A 19,915-nucleotide genomic window follows, 5' to 3' on the forward strand; every position below is an offset into this window, starting at 1 on the left:
CTTATTGGAAATTTAGAAAGGCTGCAAAATATGCTAAGGAGAAGGATATTTCAGTGTGTTAACATGCATCTCTTACGTTTTATGAAGCTGTCTTGTTCCGACGAACAAGACAGTTCTTTGCAAAGAACATTTTGGGAGCTCCAGGGCAAGTTTGCCTGACTGTGTAGAAGCACCCTTTAAAAAGTACTCAGCAAAATCTGCTGCTGTTTTTTAAAAAATAATAATAAAACATTAATTTTTACTGTGTACATTCTCCTGCTGGGCTACAAATCTGCGGTTGGTTGAGCTTTTTAATGAGACAGTTACTCATCCTCTCATGCAGTGACTCACGTATTGGTAAAACACTGCCGAAACAATTGAATGTAAAAAAAAAAAACCTTTTCAGGCTAGTTCGGTGCATGCATGACAGCAGAATTTCTGTAAATAAAATCTGTACAAAATCTAAGGTTTCCTAAACAAACAACTGTCAATAGAAAATAAAGTACAACTGTTTCCACCTCATATGGTTTATTCTGTGCTTCTTTTTTGTAAGCTCTGAACATTACGACTGCTTTTTAAACATGATTTATGACAGAAAAACTGCTGACTAAAAATGATGTATTTCTTTGAAACAGTTTGTCACTTGTGTAACAGCAGTTATGTTGGAATTGTGTCACTTTTCTGTGATAAGACTTCGGATGAAAGCAACCATAACTTAAAAATAATTGGTTGATGGTGTATAATTATGGGGCAGTTTTTTTACCCTTAAAGGCCCAAGGCAATCACAGTTCCATACACACATACTCATTCTCTGCTCCCAAACACTGGCGCCACCAGGAGCACCGTGGGGTTCAGTGTCTTCCCAAGGACACTTTGACACAAGATGGGAACCGAACCTGCAATGTTCAGATCAGAGGTTGACCAAACCACCTTTGCTACACCGCTGTCTGTTACAGCTTCAACTACAGTGTGTGAATTTATTGGTAAAGAAATACAGTCAAAGTTTGCCCTAATTTCTACTTGATGACCCACTTTGATAAAAAATGTATTTTGACTAGTTCTTGGGATGTTTTTCTCATGATGGAAAAATGAAGCTCAAAACTGCATGTTTGAAAACATTTATATTTGTGATGGAGAAAATTCACTGGGCGGACCACAAGGGGAAATGGGGCTGCTCCACGCCAGGATTCACCAACCTTTTTGAAACTGAGGGCTACTTCATGGGTATTGAGTCATACTAAGGGCTGCCAGTTTGAAATAAAAATGTGCATAGTTTTCCTTTAATTATTTATCATTAATGATGAATAATGATACTCTTCTATGTGAAGTAACTGATTTTTCACCATAATTATCAACAATGACAACAAGCTAGGAAACAGATATCAATACTCTGCACTTTATTCATCTCAGTAATTGTTACATTTTCAAAAATCAACATTTTTAAGCAAATCCTGTCACATTTTGAACTAATATCCAAATCTGAAGAATTGACAACAAAATTAATTATCTTTGAACTGGAGTAGGTCCGAGGTCACCGAACTTATCTAAATTTCATGTATCATGAACATATTTTTACAACGTTTCAATGTTGGTGACCCCTGCTCCACACCAACGGTCCCGCCCACAACTCAGAGGTGAATTTCTGACAAACTGCTGTTGCAGAAACTATGCTAAAAAATAACTTTTTTGGGGGGGCCTTAAAATGGCAGAATCATGATTAAAAGACCACTGCGGATGATCTTAAAATAGATCAAAAGATGATCGGAGTGGGACTTTAAAACTTGTCATTCCACTTTTGTTAAGCAATGAGCTTAACTTACGTTCTGGTGTCATTGTTCATAAGCAATTTGTAAGGAGTAACTTTCTTTCCTCGTGCATTCTTGCATCTGTGACCATCGGGTGGATGTTCCAACAAACTTTTTCTCCTCTGTCCATAAATCACCCTCTCAAAAGCTTTTGGTTTGTTCAAGAACAATGTGGAAATTCAGGTTTTCTTTTCATGATTTACGTTCAAGAGCGTTATTTTCCTTGTTTGTCTCCCCCAGGTCTACTTTGACTCAAACATTGACAGATGGTTCAATCTGACATGGATTTTCTTGGATTAGAAGTTAACCTTTGGAAGCTTTAGAGATCTTAAAAATCTGACTCTTCAGTTTAAGGTCCATGGAGATTGGCTGAGACCCTGTGGACCATAAACATCTGAATAATATGTACAGGTATTGTCAGAGAAGCATCATGTTGCCCAGAGGTAGTTGTACTGTCTTTACCTTTATTATTCTGGTTCGTTATTACTATCTTATCTTTTGTCTTGAGGAAATTCTAACCTTTTCATCCATTTTCAGTGTAGTGCACATATGTCACCAAAAACCGTAGTGACTATTGTCACCCATTAAAATGACAGGCCAGCACATTACAAGACTGAAGACACCTATAGTGCCAGTTTGATGGTGCTTCCATAGAACATAAACAAAAAATGCAGGTAGCTGTGCACCACACCCTAAAGACTGACAGAGCAAGGAGGAGGAGCCCTCCAGTAAATAGCCACATCCAACCCGCACAAAAAAAAAAAAAAACTGTAGTCAAAATAAAAAACGGCTGTTTTCTATAGGACATAGTTTCTGCATAGCTGCAGGAGTTCATTAGAAATTCACCAGTTGTAAGTGCGACTGTTGGGACAAAGCAACCCCGCCCCACTTCCAATCCCTGTTGCTGAAAGCTTGAAGTAGTGTAATTTTTTTCATCAAAAATACAATCCCTTTCAGACAGCATTTATTTTATCTGCTTTTGATTCAAAATAGTAAATAAATACTCAGAAAGGCACTTTTGGGTTTAATTTTCTTTATTTATGTCCTCCAGCTGTTAGGAACTGGAAGGGAAAGACCCATTATGCAGGAGACCCAGCTCGGTGACAGAAGCCTAAAACTTTTAAATAAAGGAACCAAAACATGACTCACAGGAACTCAGAAGGTGACAGAGCAGCACAAATGACCTGACAAGGTGAAACTGAAAACTTAAAAACACTCAAAGTAATTGACAGAAATGAAAACAGCTGTGGATGGAGTGACAGACAGGGAAACAACTCGAAACAACTCGAAATATGACCAAAACCAAGAACAAAACTGACAGTCTAAACTAAAACCTCACACCATCATCAGAAAAATGACACAAGAACATGGTCAAAACACCAAGAACACAATTTTGATTTAAATAGGGCCTCAAACTCTGAGTTTTTTAAAATGTCATTTATTTTTTGATTTAGCAAATTTTGCAGCCTCAGCTTTTCTGACCTTAGTAAGAAGATCTGACTGGCACAGTGCCAGGGAGCGAACGCAATGCTACAGCACAAGTTCCAAACAAAAAATGAAAACCATAAGAAAAAAACACGATATACCAAAACCAAAGCATGACAAAATAGAACAGAAAGTACAAAAAAAGTTGGCCTACAGGAGACGAATGGAACCAGCTTCCAGTATTGTAGATACCAAAAATACGCAACGATTAAAGAACTAAAAGGTTTGCAGTGACAGAATCTGACTGAAGTAAAAAAAAAAAATAAATAATAAACCACATTGCATCATCAGACTGAGCTGAAAGAATGAATGTAATAATTTAAAAGCAGACAGGCATTTGGCAGTGCGTCAGTGTGTGAGAAGAAGGTCCCGTAGATCTTGGCAGACTTTGTTGTTTACTATAGTTGTTAAGCTTAATAAATTGAAATTCAACTTTATTTATATAACTCTTGTCCTTTTATAGAAAACCTCAGTGCTTTACGAAAATAATAATAATAATAATAAATAGTTGTTAAAAATAGTAACAATAAAATAAAAAATGTGGACTTAAAAGCTATAGTTATAGATATACAAAAATTACTAGTTTAAAAATAATACAAAATAAATGTACACATGCACACTTAAAATTACAACAGCTTGAAACTAACTATATACCCAAATTGCACAAAACCACAAATCGAATGTGAGACTCTTCTCACATCAGAAGATTTGTAAGTAATGCGTTTAAATGCTGCTAGAATGCTGGATCATTAGAATTTTCTAACTTAATCGAACTTGAATAATATTTGGTGAAAACTTTACATTTTCCCACTATCTTAAACAGATATCCCCACTAATTAATATAAAAATGTCTGAATATGCGTTTTTTGAAAACTCAGCACTAAAGTTTGTCTATTCTCATCACTCCTTTGCAGCTGCTCCTCAGCGAGCCGAGACGGTGCGAGGTCCTCCTCGACACCCAGAGAGCGGACAGAGTTGATCAGCCACAGGTCCCGCTCCGCTCCCTGGGTGTGGAGAAGCGGAGCGATTAGTGTGTGTAGTTAGTTTCAAGATGTTGTAGATTTGTGATTGTGCATGTGTAAATTGTATGTTTTTTTTTTATTTTGTAATTTTTCTATATATTTTGCATGAGTCACAAATCAAGAATTTTGCATATACAAATTGGGGTGAGTCTATTTTCTCTCCATAAAATGGCCTTTTGTTCTGACTTTTGGAACCACCAGCAGACCTACACTGAAGGACCTGAGGGCTATTAAACTAAAAGTAAATCTGTTAAAAATGAATTCCATTTAGACTTTTATAAACTAAGAATAGAATCTTAAAATTGATCCTAAAGCAATTATCAGCCAGTGCAAAGATTTCAAAATTTGAGTAATGTGTTCCTTATTTCTGATTGTGGTTAAAAGGTGTGCATCTAAAGCAGGAGTCACCAACCTTTTTGAAACTGAGAGCTACTTCATGGGTACTGAGTCATACGAAGGGCTACCAGTTTGAAATAACAAATTTGCTTAGTTTGCCTTTAGTTATTCATTATTAGTAGTGAATAATGATTCTCCTCTATGTGAAGACTCTGATTTCTCACCATAATTATCAACAATGACAACAAACTAAGAAACAGATATCAATATTCAGAACTTTTAAGGTAATAACCAAATGCAATGTTTTTAACAAAATCATGACTACTATTAATGAATTATTAATTAGGAATCTACGCTCCTTAAACACTTTAATTGAGTCTAATGCACATGTCCCTTTATTTTCCTTAAACCTCCAAACAGGTTGATTGACAGATCCCACAGCAGACAAGAATCTGCGAATGGTGCGTTCACTGAGCTCTGGACATAAGCAAACCCAAACAGCCACTCGGCCCAACTCAGTCCACTACAGACTTTGTCATTTTTATACAATCCGCAGCAAAACAAATCAGTTTTTCAGAGAAAACATCAACACTATTTAATCAATCAATTATACACGGATCAGTGCCGGTGTTTAATTTAATTTATTTATTTATTTTTCAGGTACAGTGCACATTAAATGTATTGTAAGCATTAAAACAAATATGAAACACATTATCGCAGAACACTTAAAGGGGAACGCATATTAAAATTCAATGTGTACAAGTTTGATGTGATAAAAGCCAGTTTAAAATGTGCTTTTTAAATAGACTTTTCTATGTTTTCTCTAATAAACTGCTTTGTTTTACTGCCAATATCCAGTGCTCAGTGAACACACCATTCAGAAACACTCAGCAGCTCTTGGTTCTGTTTCCATTACACGTGAAACTTTAACCAAATTCTAGGAATTTTGAAAAAACACAGTGTCGCAATGACACGGTTTCATAATGTGATTTAAAACAAACCAACTCACGTGATTAGTCATTAAAAACACACCGATGAATGAGAATAAGTATTTTTCTTATTTGATTCATTCAAGTGACATTTGGGTGATGTCACACCTCTGTCTGGAGCATGTGGAGCGCAGCTTGACTCAGAAGAGTGAGAAGCCTGTTCAGTGGTTAAAAGAAAAAGTGTTGTGTCTAGCAAGTAAGCATCTGGACCTTTTTTCTGTTTGAAAACACGACTAGATCCATTCAAGTTTCTGTCACGGCACTCGCACTCATGAGACTTCAGGCTCCAAGCTGCAAAAGTGCGGCTGCAGATGAAGATGAGGAAATCTTGGTTATTGATTTTAGATGAGATTAGCTGTGACACTGTGGGATCTCTCGTGGCGACTGCTGTGCTGTACTCACACAGACACTTTAGAAGCGCATTTTATTAGAAAAAAAGTCAATTTCCATTACAGCTTTGTGAAAAATGACCATTTCACCCATTTCAATACTTTTTTCGAAAAATTTTGAAAAATATTTTTTTATTTATCCAACCCTTTATTTAGCCATGTGCGATTTCAAAAAATTGCATCAGAATAAAATGTAATTTTCGAGCTTCTCACAAGTGAGTTGTGCTATTTTTAGAAGAGACCGGCAGGTGACTCATGTGGTGCTTGAGGGTGACCTGTTGGCGACGTGTTGGTGACCCCTGATCTAAAGCATCAAAATTGAACTATACATCACAAACACCTACTACTCTCCTGCTAAAACTCAAACTTGTTCTGAGACTTTTTCAATGTCAGACGGCGAATTATTTTTAGCAAAGAAGTTCATAGAGGAAGTGCTTAAAGATGGCGTCATTCTAAGGAAAGTGGCAGACATTCATCTTAATGACAAGAATCCTCATTCCAAACAGGGGTGGCAAACAACAGCAGGGGGGGAAAACATTTATATGTGAAAAAAACAGACAGATAAACTCCTACTATGACCTTTCTCACACTTCGGTATTTCACAGCACCCACTGTCGCTCAAGCGTTCCCAACAGCCCACTTGTTGAACACAATGACTCACGGCATGGGTGTGTCATCATGAACGGCTCCGTAGTTCGTCAACCTGAAAGTCAACATCACCAGTTCAAACACAGAAAAGCCTTTAGGATAACCAGTTTTAACACTTCTCAAAAAACAACAATCCTATCAGTGGAGCTCCTGGGAATGCTCTGTGCTGATGATGAATGTCCTGACAGCACCCGTCACTGAAGGCTAAAGCTCGATAATAAATGGGTTTCCCTCTAAAACCTTTAGGCTGTATGCAGTCACAACATCAGGTGAAAAGTCTTCAAGATATAATAACTGAACTATTGGAAAATACTAGTGATGCTTTGATTTTGTGATTTTTTTTTAAAGGCAGCCCCACCTCACACAGACACACCTTATTTTATTTGCAAAGTTTCAGTTTCAGTAGCTCCTTTGGTAGAGCTTCTTATATGCTTTTGTAAATCTAATTATTTTTTATGTTTGTAGTTTTTCATTTAGTAGGTGAGGAAGACAAAGGAAGTTTACGAGAACCTGTTGGATTTTGTTTCACGTTTGACCTACTTTAACTTCCCTCAGGACTAATTATGATGTTTACAACGTTAGTCTGCAGTAAATCATTTAAGGCAGATTGCATTTTGTTAAAATTTTTTTCCCCTCACATCAGAGATGACATCAAAGACCTCAACAACCAAAAGGGTGAAAGTCATGTTGGTGAAGTCGGTATGTGATTCGTAAACAGATTAGATTAGATCCATTGACTGTAAATAAGAACTGGACTGAGTGAGTGGGACATCGCCCACAGAAAAAGGCTTACTTCCATATCCAATTAAATAAATCCAATTCAGTCACCATTTTTTTCCTCCAAGCCGATCTGAATCATCATTTCTATGGCAACCACTCTCACTAATCAGGAGTGAGCTTGTGGAAAAAGCCACACCCCTTTCCAATCAAAGTGGGCTCAGGAAAATCTGTCAATCAAACATTTGAGGTGGGGCCAGCAGGCACCAAATGCTTTTAATGAGGCCTCTGATTGGTCAGTTTATAACTTGAATAACTTGCGAATAAGAAACGGTGTCATGAAAAAAAAAATAAAATTTAGCAAAATGGCAAATAGAATGACTGAGTAATAGGTCTTTATTTCTCTGCACTGATGCTCACTACACTACACGTTGTCCCGCTTTAACCCGAGAGGGAAAAAAAGAGGGGGGAGGGTGGGTTATTATTGACACTTGCATTGATTAATATTCTACCCGCTGCTTTAGTCACTAAAAACATCACATACCCAAACCTGACTGGCAGAAGCGATGTGGCCGGCCGCCTTCGCCGCGCAAATCATGTCCGTTGTGCATGCACCTTAACTAACGCATTGATCATTCCAGGATGTCAGGTCAACACCAAGATAGTAGCTCAAACACTGGACTGAGCAATAACACTTGTATTAATTTGATGATCACTTCATGAAATTAGTGATGTCATACTTCTGTTAAAAAAAAAAGAAAAAGAAAAACCGGAGAACATGGTGTCTGAATGGCTTTTAAAATCCAGAACACTAGAAAGACCTTCAGATAGAGATTAGGGAGGGAATTTGGATACAGCATAAAATTCCAAAATCAAGTGTCCTAGAAATTTCCCAGAAGTCATTGCAAAAATCTAGTGAGCATCGATCACTCAATTGGCAAATATAGACAGCAATGCATTGTCCTTAAAACAATTTTGCAAAAAAAATCATAATTAATTTTTGCAATGAATATCCTAATCTGAAGACCATATGATTTATGTTAGTTAAACAAGCACAAACTTTGCGACACCAAAAATGTGAAAAAAGGAGTTAGAATGTCTTATCCTTTATTTGTTTTTGTTTCAAATCAGAAACAGGATTTTATGACCAATAAATGTTGTGATGTGATCTCTATGTTGTGCGCATTTTTTTTAACGCGATAAATCTTTCTCTGGAACTTTTCACCTGATGAGTAAACTAGAAGCTGTAAATCGAAAGCCAACTTCAGCAGCGTATAAAGATCCACCTACGACAAGCAGCCTCATTATTCTCGGAACCTCGAGCAGAAGGAAGGAAAGCGTCTCTCTCATTCTTAGTAAGTGCGTGTCTGTCTTTTGTTATAGGATATTTTACCGATGTTTACAGCTTGTATAACTTCTGTTTTTAATTATTTTCCATTTAAAATTATGCTTAATTTCTCATCATTTATTTCTGCTTTTTTAATTTAACCCAGCCTCGATTATTGCACCGATGGCGACTAAATATTGGCTGCTTAACCCTTCTGTGCTGGTGCTGCTGATCATAATCCGGAAGGAAAGCATGAAATGCAATGGATTGACAGGTCAGTGCAGATTTTCACACATATATATCTCAATTTGGTTTATTTTTAGTTTATCTTAAGGTGTGTTTTTTCTTGAAGACACAATAAAGTAAGCAACAAAGTATACAAACAGATTATATATATATATAATCAGCTATATTAAAAAAATATGCATTTGGATGATTCAGATTGCTGGATTTGTGAGCAACAAAAATTTTGTCTTTTTGATCACAAAGATTAAAACCAGCCTTTTTTTAAATTTACAGTAAATCCTCCTGAGAGCATCTCTGTAGTAGACCCCGGTCGTCTTGGACAGCTGGAGATTACCTGGGAGCCTCCAAAAGGTTTAACTGACATGGCAGAGTGCTCAGTGACCTATCATCTGGAGTACTTCAACACCTACAAGAACAGATGGAGTGTGAGTCTGTTGATGCTCAACTGTCTTAAATTGTCTTAAATGTAACATATTAGAGTAAAATGTGTACAAAATTGTTTTTAAATACAAAAATTTGACTTTTATCCATTTTTATTGATTGATGAATTTCATCAAAATGTCATTTCTTAGCATTTTAAAGAGGACAAGGTTGACAAAGAAAAATATTGTATCCAAGACAAGAGAAAAATCATTATAAAAATGTCTGCTTTTGAATTTTTTTGGTAAAAAATAAAAATATTCAAAGTATATGACACTGTAAAGTTATCTAAACGTTGATAAAAATAGAATATTTAAAGAATTGTTTGCTTTTTTGCAAAAAAAAACATTGAGATTTGGAGAAACTTTCTATTTAACCAAATAAAAGTATTTATTTGGATAAAGCAACACGCTCCATAGATTTTAAACCTTTGTTTACTTGAACAATTAACCATCTGAATTCAATTCATAGTGACATTTCTAATAAGTATTATGAAAAAAAATCTAATTAGTGGGTAAAAAAAACTTCAAAGTAAACATCCCGCTCCTGAGAGTAATAATTAGTAACACTTATACATAAAGTTTGACAGGGATTTCACCTTTTCATGACACGCAGAATATTCTGGAGTATTTCACCTTCTGAAATGTGTTACGTCAATGAAATTCTGAGTCACACAAGAAAAGGTGTGCCAACAAGTTTATGAGACCTTCCCAAACCACAGCACAATAACAACAAGCCTTTCTTATAACTGTTAGCTGCTGCTGCACGTGAGCGTGACAATTATGATCAACTCTTTCATAATCACCCAGAGACAAACCATTTTGGAAAAAAACAATTTTGAAGGGAGAGTGTGAGACGTTTCCTGTAATCAAAAGCCTCACTGAGGTAAAATTTCACAACCCAAGAAAGTAATCTGGTGCCCGATTCATTAAAGTCCCACTCCAATCATATTTTCATCTATTGTAGAGGTGTCCTCAGTGGTCTTTTATTTGTGATTATGCTGTTTCGCAAAATAAAAAAAAACAAGCAAATAGTAGTTTATTAGAAATTTGGCTCTGAGTTGTGTGCGGGACTGTTGGTGTGGTGTAAGCCTGCCTGCAAGTCCCATCATCCCTGTTTAGACTCTGACCCGCTAGCTCAAAGCCCCTTACGACCCCAACCGAACATTAGTGCAGCAATGAAAATGAGCAATATTGGAGCTCTCCAGCAGTACAGTTTGGAGCCAGATGCCAGCTCAGACTAGAAAAATTAAGACGTCAAGTGGATCCATAAAAAAAGTATCCTGTGGGTGTCACTACAGTGTTGGCCTGTTTATCATTATTTGCACATATTTGCAGATTTTTTTTCAGTCACATGATTTTCGATTCATCTCAAAAATTCAGGCAACTCAAGACCGTTGTATGAAACCGTTGCAACCGGAGTAAGTCCTGGGGTGTATCGCCGGCCCTCCGAAATGGCATCATCTGACTCGGAAGTGGCCAAAAAAATGGGGACAGGGGGTTCTCCATATTTGCGGATTCGGGGTATTCACAAATGTCTCTGGTCCCTAACCCCCCGCTAATCACTCTAGCTTTTTATTGGCTCGCACCCATGTTGTGGTCTGGATAACCAATCAGATGGGACTCTGTGTCTCCATCTTAGCCAAAGTGATCAACTTTGACATTGACCTCTTATCTACTCACTAGATTAATTAAAAGGCAGACACCAAAATATACAAAATATTGACCAATTTGTCATCTTAGCCGATGAATCGGTCATCCCTCAATCAGATCCTGAACTCCTGCGTTTTAGTTAGATGACTTTTGCTTTTGAGGAAATTTCCTTTTTGGGCAAAGAAAGAACTTCTCTATTTCTTTGTGAATGTGTAGTACCATGACTAACGTGATAACATGTTTCGCTTTCTCTTTCAGGCTGTTAGAACGAGTAGGAGAAGCTACAGCACTCAGTTTGATCTAATGAAGAATGTAGAAGTAAGAGTGTACACCTTGCTGGATGGGCCGTGCACCAACAACACAGAGATTAAAAGCAAAAACTACACAGAGCTGATTCAGAATCCTCCTAACACTGGTGAGTTTTCAATCTCTTACAGATTTATTGTTTAAATATATATATTATTTTGTAGAAAATTAACGACTTTCGTTGAAAATTATTTTACATCCAGGTGTTGCTGGTACCGAAATCCAGGATTTTATCTGTGTCTTCCAAAACATGGAATACACGGAGTGCAAGTGGAGAAGAAGTCCAAAGATGCCCACCAACTCTCAGCAGAATCTTTACTACTGGTATGTCTGGAACTATATAGCAAAAAGTTGTGAGCTGCCAGACTTTGTAATGGAAACTTTTAACAAGTTCCCGAGTGTTTCATTAAATCTGCATCCTTTGTAGAATAATTAAGGAAGAGTGTTTTTCTACATTTGCTTCTCTGAGAACTAGAGAGGCAATTGGAGCACAGTGAGGATGATAAACAGAGTGTAAAATAATTTTTGCTGAAATAAAATGGAACGTCCTTCCCTATCTTCATGTATCTTAAATCTAAAAATGCGCGATGTGCAAACCAACCCATGACCTGTGTTATGACAAAGATAATCCTAAAAACGTGATCTTTGGTGTGTCTCCTGTACAGGTATAAATCTCTGGAACTGGCAAAGGAATGCCCCAACTACGTGTTTTCAGATGGAGTCAGGATTGGATGCAATTTCACAAAGAAATCTCTTCCAAACTTCATGGATATCAACTTTTGCGTAAACGGCTCCTCGCCTGAGGGACCACTGAAGACAACTTTTACTTCCTTAAAGATCCAAAATCAAGGTACAGACATGTTGTCTGATGGAAAAATTTAGCATCAACATGCACGGTTGCTTCTCTGCACGAGACAAAGTGCCTCATCAGTTCTCTGATATTTTGACTCCAGGGATGTTTTCTTGTCCTGTTATCATCTTGATCTGTTTTTCTGTAAATCTATGTCTCCACCCAGTTTTGTTTTGATTTTTGTCATGGTTTTCATGTCTTCACAGTGAAGCCAGCGGCGACTGAGAAACTTCATCTGCAGGTTGGTGCTGATAAGCTGGAAGTACAATGGGAAGACCCTGAAGGGCCTGTACCTGGACAGTGCCTGGAGTGGCAAGTGGAACATAATCAAGAAGGTCCCAATGGCCAAATGTCGAAGGTAAGCTTATGCCTTTTCAATTCCCTTTTTTTAAAATATATTGTGATTTTCATAGTATAAGTTGCTGTTTTTTTTGTTTTTTTTTTGCCATAGTTTGGCTGAGGATGTGACAAATGGGATTTAAAAAAAGTTAGGCTCATATGTTCTTTATCTTCCCGCTAACAACCAGTAGAGGGCACTGTAGGTGCATCAGTATCTGCAATGCAGAAGAAGAAGCTGCGGTTAGTCTGATCAGGAGGTGGAGTCCAGAACCAACATTCTCCCAACATTTGTGATATTTTTCTTGCTTGCATTGCTTCATTATTAAAAACGTCCTCTAGTTTTATGCTTATTTATATTATTTACATCCTTGGATCATTTTGGGGACAATAAATCATCAAACTGGATCATAGAGAAATGGAAGTACTGCTGAAAGCGTCCGTAACAAACAGGAAGAGTCTCGGAATGATCTCATGAACCCAGACATAGAGACGTGGTTACTGATCCTTAAGTAGAGCTCTTTATAATAAATCTGATCTCTCAACATCATCTGTGCCTTCCATGTAAATTAGAAATACAGTATCCCCCCTTATTTGCAGAGGTTAGGGACCAGGGACATCCGCGAATACCACGAATCCGCAAATACGAGACACTCACCTCCCGTGATTAAGCTGGGTAACACTGTACTCTGACACTGCTCCATGTAGCCTGTGATGAGGCAAAAAACTTCTGACAGTAGCTTCTCCCACTCGCAATGGGAAGTTCAGGTTTATGAACATAATTTTTTGGACAAGCATCGAGCAGGGATTTTGATGCACGTCGAAAGAGAGGTGGTGGACGTGAAGTTGACGTGCAAAACGGATTTGTTGTGAAGGCAGCATTACGCCGGCGAAGTTGATCAGAAGCGTTGCAGTTTTCTCTCAGAAGTGCGACGTATAAAGACATTTTTCTTCTTTACTATGCATTTTGATGCTGCTGGAACTTATACTCCGGTGCGACTTATATATGAATATTTTTTTATGTTTGTCCAAAAATGTGTTCATAAACTAAAGTTTCCCATTGCGTGTGGGGAAGCTATCTTTTAGCCTCATTGCTACATGATGGAAGCTTTGACTGTATATCTCTTTAATAGACGAAAGATACGGATGATGTTGAGAGGTTAAGTTATTTATTTTAAAGAGCTCCACAAAAGCATCTATAATCCTTTCTCCATTCTGGTTCACGACAGCAGTTTTTTACTTTTTCTTAACGAAATTGTTACCTCCTAGCCAGCAGGAGCTGCATCTGAATGACTGTTTTTAGCTGCTCTTCTGTCTGTTTGTAACCCAGTTTGATGGCTTTCTGTCCCGCATTAGTCCAAGGAGAGAAAAATAAAAACAATAATAATAATGTCTTGATGCAAATAAGAAAACATTATAAGATCCATGAGGAAAATTATTAGATTCTCAGCAACATTTGTTTTGAATGGAACTTCTTCCTCTGCGTTTCTGTCAGCTAAAAGCATTAAATACTGACACACAAACCTAAAGTGCCCTCTAGTGTTTGTTAGAAACAACTGCTAAAAGGCAACTGGTTATTAGTGGGACAATAACAAACATATGAGCCTACTGATGTCTGAAAAAATCACAAAGAATTCACCCGTGAGTACAAGTCGCACCCCTGGCCAATCTATGAAAAAAAATGCGACTTAGAGTCCGAAAAATACGGTATACTTTTTTTTTTAGCTGCTAATGGTTTCACTTATAACTGCTAAATTTTAGATCACCCCTCATCTTTTCTAACTGCAGAGTGAACTTCAGCATTTACCAGTCTATCAGACAAATATCCTAAAGCATGTTGTTAGTGAACAGAATGATGCCTCCTGCTGGCACTCTGGGCTCTAGCCTGGCATCCTGTTAGACATTTCACAGGGCAGAAGGGTATGGTGTGTGTTCCTTGAGGGCTCTGGATCAAGGACTTGGAGGGGATGTGTGTTAGAGGGATGCTTAGGACTCCTGGGTTGTGGTGTTCTGGGACTTGGACTCTCCATCCTCCTGTCTTGCTCTGCTCTTTGCCTCTGGGGGCCCGGAGATGTCCTCTTCTATTTGTGTCTCCATACCGCTGTATGAGGGGTCCTGGCTACTACAGTCTCCAACCTCTACTGGAGGTTTGGTGTGGAGATGAACGAGTGCCCCCTGTCTTTTGTTTTATTCTCCATATTCCATAATATCAACACAAACAACTGTGCACTGGTGTCTGCTCACCTTTCCACAAACATGATATTTGTGTAAATGAAAATGTATATGATAAATATTTTTAAATAAATTAAAGAGAAGCCAGTCTCTCATTTTCAAGCAAAATGCATTTACCAAAAAAAAAAAAACTATTTTCTAGACTGTTTTTAATGTCTCAAACACATTCTTTTTGACAGGAGGAGATTCTGGTAGAAGACACCAGTCTGGCTTGCCCCTTCAGCTCAACCACTAAGAAAAACTGTTTCAGAGTTCGATCCAAAATGAACAAGTACTGTGTGGACAAAGGCTTCTGGAGTGATTGGAGTCATCAAGTGTGCCATCCAGGTAGTCATGCCTCGCTTTAGTCTTCTTCACAGCTCATTCACAAAGCTGGAGAAAGGGTTGTCTTCCTTTGAATGTCCAATCATTTCTCTCATTATTGATTAGTCCATGTTTAAGTGGTCTTTTTAAGTGTTTTCTGTATTTATTTAAAGTCACATTAATAAGGCGCTGAGAGTAACTGAAAATGTATTTCATTTTCACCGAGGAGACCTGGATGATAATAAGCTGTCATCATTTATTTTTATTTTTGTCCATAACTTTGCCTTTCTTTAAGCTTTGAATGAAGACGTTTAGCACCAGTGAAAAAAACAAAAACACATAGAACTTAATATATTAACAATTGTTTTAACTATTGTGTATTTTCTCAATATTAGATATTATGATATCTTCATATAACTGTTGTTCTTTATCGAGTCCCCTTGGGTGTATTTGGAGTCGTTTGTTCATAGCGAGGCTTCGCACAAATGCCTTTTGGATGAGCTCAACAGGTGCTCAGGTTCCTCAGCGGACTAGGAACAACAGAGCTTCACTTTGGAGCCAGAACTAATCGGTTGGCAAGTCATTATGAAAAGTTACAAGGAAGAATCCCTGCAACATTCTGGCGACCTGTCCAGTGTCAACCCGCTTTTTCCCAATGGTAGCTGGGATAGGCTCCAGCAACCCTGTTTCAGCAAAGCGGCAGTAGTTCATTAGAAATTTGCCTGTGAGTTGTAGACGGGACCGTTAGTGTGAAGCAACTCTGCCCTTATTTACCCTGATTGTTTTGGAGCTTGTGGCCCGCCCAGTGTATTTTCTGTCTTTTTTTCAAACACTCATAAGTCACAACAATTAAAATTAAGAAATACAAATAATAATTAATAGACAAAAAATCCACAAGAACATGTTAAAAACACAAAAAATTGAATTTTTCCTCAGTGAGTCTTATAGGGCTTCATTGGGATTGGGTGTTTGTACAGTGATGACTTGGTGATGAACCTGCTGTCAATCAAAAGGTTTGTAGGGATTTGCTGTCTCCCCCTGGAATCTCCCCTAAGCTTGGAAAAGGTCTTCTTGATTTCACTGTGGTTCCCCTTCGTTTTATGGTCTTCCCAATAGTCTAGCCTCTGAATTTATGTAATTTGTTTTTTAAGATATAGTGTTTTTCAAAGTGTTTGAGTTTTGTTGAATGATTTACAATCAGGAGAGATAGGCAGTAGAACCAGTGGATAGTAACAGAACTGACCCTAAAAGCAAAGCCTGTCTTTACGGTTCTGGGTTCATTTTTTCCATGATGTAGTTTGGTGAAATGTTGGACTTCCCCTCAAGGGTTAAAAAGAGTTCTTACCTCCTGAAAACAGAGGAAGCATTTTAAGAGAGGGGACATATATAATCCTCACCACATTCACAGATATAATTAAGCGTGGTCAGGTGAATGAGCAGACTTTGGTGATTCATGCTTGTTCCACACCTCCTGTGCGTCTGCTCGTCAGTCAGACTGGGAGTTATTGTTCCAGGGAAGATATGCTTTTAAAACATCCGTGCAGACGACTTGTGCCTTTCCCCATTCACGTAATTCTAGAAACATGGTAGATGACACCTTTGGTAACAACCCTCATGTTTGCAGTCCCAACAGTACAGCATGTAAGAACTTGAATCTCTTTTTATGAGATTGTAAAGTGGTCTGACTCCTGGGAGCTGTAAGTAAGAAGCTTGTAGAATGTAGACTTCATTGTATAGATCCATGAAGGGAACGGTGAAGCAACAGCTTTAACATGCATGCTATAGGTGTCAAGAGGAAGCTGAAGGTATTAATAGATTCCTTACAAATGTGAATACTTATAATAACCAAAAAATGCAATGAATATTTTGCGTAATATTTGATCTTAACTCGTGAACAGCGTAATAAATGTTATTTATTAAATAATTCTGCATTCTGGATATTTATGTTTGATGCACAGATAATATTTCATCCTGATTTTCTATGAGTAATTTTAAGATTTCAAATGTTACACTTGATATACTTCTCATTTGATTGTCATATTTTTGAAACTCAATAAAGTTTGAAACACATCTGCAGTTTGTTTTCTGTGGCAAATGACAAAACAATGTATTCTTTTGCAGTGATTTACACAATTACAATAAAAAAGGATTTTCTAAACTTTAAATATTTTTTATTTGTATAAATAATATTTGGATAAATATAAGATGTATTTTTGGATAAAATTGTGTTCCTTTAGTTATTTTTGTTTGGCTTGAGAAAACTTCATTCATCCACTATTTAGTTTGAAATGATTAAAACACAGGACAGAAATGTTTCAGGGCCTCTATATAAAATAAAATAAAATAAAGAAATGACAATAAAATAAAATAAAACAAAATTAAATTAAATAAAAAAAATTAAAAAAAGAAATGACGACAAAATAAAATAAAATAAAATAAATTATCTGTTAAGCAGAACACACAAAAAACTATGGAAAAAACCCCAAAGAGATAGTTTGTTTTGCAAGATAAAAAAATCAGGGCCAAAAAGGACATTTTTTTCTGCATTTAAATAAAACCGTAAAGAAATATTATTAAAAAAAAAAAAATTACTGCCAGCATTAAAAAAGTATTGGGCTTAACGTAAAAAATCTAATCTTCAATCCTAATTTTGAGATTAATTTAAGATTTTTGTTTTCAAAGAAAAAAATATTTTTTACATTTTGATATAAAAATTGTAAAAACTGAGATCTTAGAAAGGTAAATATCCAAGTTTATTGTTTTAATCAATATAAAAAGAAAGGAAAAACCTCTAAGATTAGAGTTTGTAATAGGGGATTTAACTTCTAAAATTAAGGTCAAGGAGTTAAATCATTATCAGAAATTTAGTGACTGAGTTAAAAGAAAAAAAAAATTAAAATGGAAGAAACTAGGGGAAAATTGTGAGATTGTTTTTAGAGCTCAGAAATCAAACTGATTTAGAATTCTGAGATGATGTCAACATTTTTTATAAAAAGAAAAATATTATTAAAAAGCGAGTGTAAACTTTATTTGTGTTTTATTTTTAGAGAAATCAGAAGTTCCACCTGAGCCATACCGGGTTCCTGTGTACTTGTGTGTTGCTGCCGCTGTGATCGCCATGTTGATGCTGCCTCTGTGTGTGTGGGCAGTGATCAAAATGTAAGTCAGTACTAAAAAGTTGGCATTTAAATAAGTCAAATTCAAAGTGCATCATAAGTTTAAATTTGGTTTCTATTGCAGGAGAAACTCAAAACAAGAGAAAAAGCTGGACTCTGTGCTGACCAACCTGTTCACTAAGAGCTCAACGTTTGTCATCCCAGATGTCTACAAAAGTGAGAACATCTGCCAAATCTAAGAAGACCTGCTGCACTTTTTAAGTGTTCACGGTTAGAGTTTTAGCTACAAACATGTACTGTGGCATTACTGTTCAAAAATACCTGCTTTTTGTACTTCATATTACAGAAATGCTTGAATTTACAGCCAAACTTTTTAACAGTTTGGGTGGACTAATTTTGGAAGACAGTCCATTGTCACATTCTTGCCATTTGACTCCAAAGTGGGTTTTCTCATATTCTATTCATATTACACTCAGTCATCCATTGAAAACATTTTTACTGATGTTTCCCATTTGCCACATTGCTTGCCAATTCTTTGTTCTTTTTATGTTACAGAACTTTAATATTTTATACTACCTATGTATAGCATATTTTTGTAGTGGTCTATTTTTTATATATTTTGTAGTTGTTTACTTTGTGCCTCAACTCTTGCCAGTTAGATCAGAAAATACACTCATATTTTTTAAAGCTCAAAGTTGAAGTGTTTTATGAATGGTACATGAATCTGTGGTTATTTTTTTTAAAAATGTCACTACTGCACATTTAAGTGCAGAAAAAAATGTTTAAGTATTTGTGGATGAATATGTGGGTTTTAAAACCAAAATGGTTACAAGCTGCAGAACAGACGGGTGTTCCAGTGTTTTCATGCCATAATCTTGCCATTTGTTGTTGTTTTTTTTTTTTTTTTTTTTTTTCTTCGTTTTATAGGTTTGCATTTAAGCCTAAACAAGCTGCAAAACTGATGTTAGTATAACTTGAACTGTAACTTTGACTACTTTGCAACACAAGCCGAAATGCCTCAGTTATGTCAAGTGACAGCCCAGCAATTGATTACTTTAGTTTAAAACACTTTCTCTTTGGAATATGTAGTTATGATATCATTGTTTTGATGAAAATGTCTGTTTTTAACTTACTTTTATCATTTTTTTCATTTGCAGTTATAAAACAATTATATAATAGCAATGCATTATAATCATCAGGTTATTCATTTATTAAAACAAATTTATTATTTTTTTTCTATAACGCTAGAGTGATGCTAAGTGATGTGTTGAGGAAGGGTGGTATGTGTTTGATATCACAGTATTCAGATATGACATGTATTCATGTGCTGCGAAATGTTGCAATCATCTGCTAAGCACAATAAAACTGACTGAAATCCAGCAGTTTGACTTTTTTTTCCAGTAAAAAAAAATATTAGAAGATAGTTGGGATTCAAAGTTTTTGCAATAAAATAATCAATAAATTGAGTGATGAAAAGTGTAAGTCGTTTAGGGTTTAAGGGAGCAATGGTGGAGGCAAAGTTGATTTGGTGTTTGGTTACCCTTTAAAAAAGTTTTACCACATTCTGTGATGGGCTGCCCTGTCTGGGTGTACCTCACCTTTGCCCTACAGTGGCTGGGACAGGATCCCACAATCTTTTGACCATGAAAGGGATTAATCAGGTTTGTAAAGTAGATGGACGGGTGCTTCAGTACCCCAAAGATTGTGTATGCACAAACTAGCAAATATTTTGCTGACGAAGAACTTCTCTTTTTGTT

General features: G+C 36.6%; 1 protein-coding gene across 2 annotated transcripts; it reads left to right on the top strand.

Moving 5' to 3' along the window:
• The first annotated feature begins 8,583 nt into the window (after positions 1–8,583).
• On the top strand, positions 8,584–19,537 carry il13ra2 (interleukin 13 receptor, alpha 2). Of its 2 annotated transcripts, none has more exons than XM_024266781.2 (10): positions 8,584–8,725; positions 8,864–8,971; positions 9,217–9,368; positions 11,274–11,430; positions 11,525–11,645; positions 11,987–12,171; positions 12,378–12,529; positions 14,919–15,066; positions 18,090–18,201; positions 18,283–19,537. In XM_024266781.2, the coding sequence occupies exons 1-10, from the start codon at positions 8,599–8,601 to the stop codon at positions 18,395–18,397; spliced, it is 1,377 nt and encodes a 458-aa protein (XP_024122549.1). In that variant the 5' UTR covers positions 8,584–8,598; the 3' UTR covers positions 18,398–19,537. The 2 variants fall into 2 exon arrangements, with proteins under 2 accessions (XP_024122549.1, XP_024122550.1); XM_024266782.2 differs by having other exon boundaries at positions 8,702–8,729.
• Positions 19,538–19,915: the final 378 nt, after the last annotated feature.

Source organism: Oryzias melastigma, linkage group LG14 (genome assembly GCF_002922805.2).
Source record: "Oryzias melastigma strain HK-1 linkage group LG14, ASM292280v2, whole genome shotgun sequence".
In the NCBI taxonomy this organism is placed as follows: domain Eukaryota; kingdom Metazoa; phylum Chordata; class Actinopteri; order Beloniformes; family Adrianichthyidae; genus Oryzias; species Oryzias melastigma.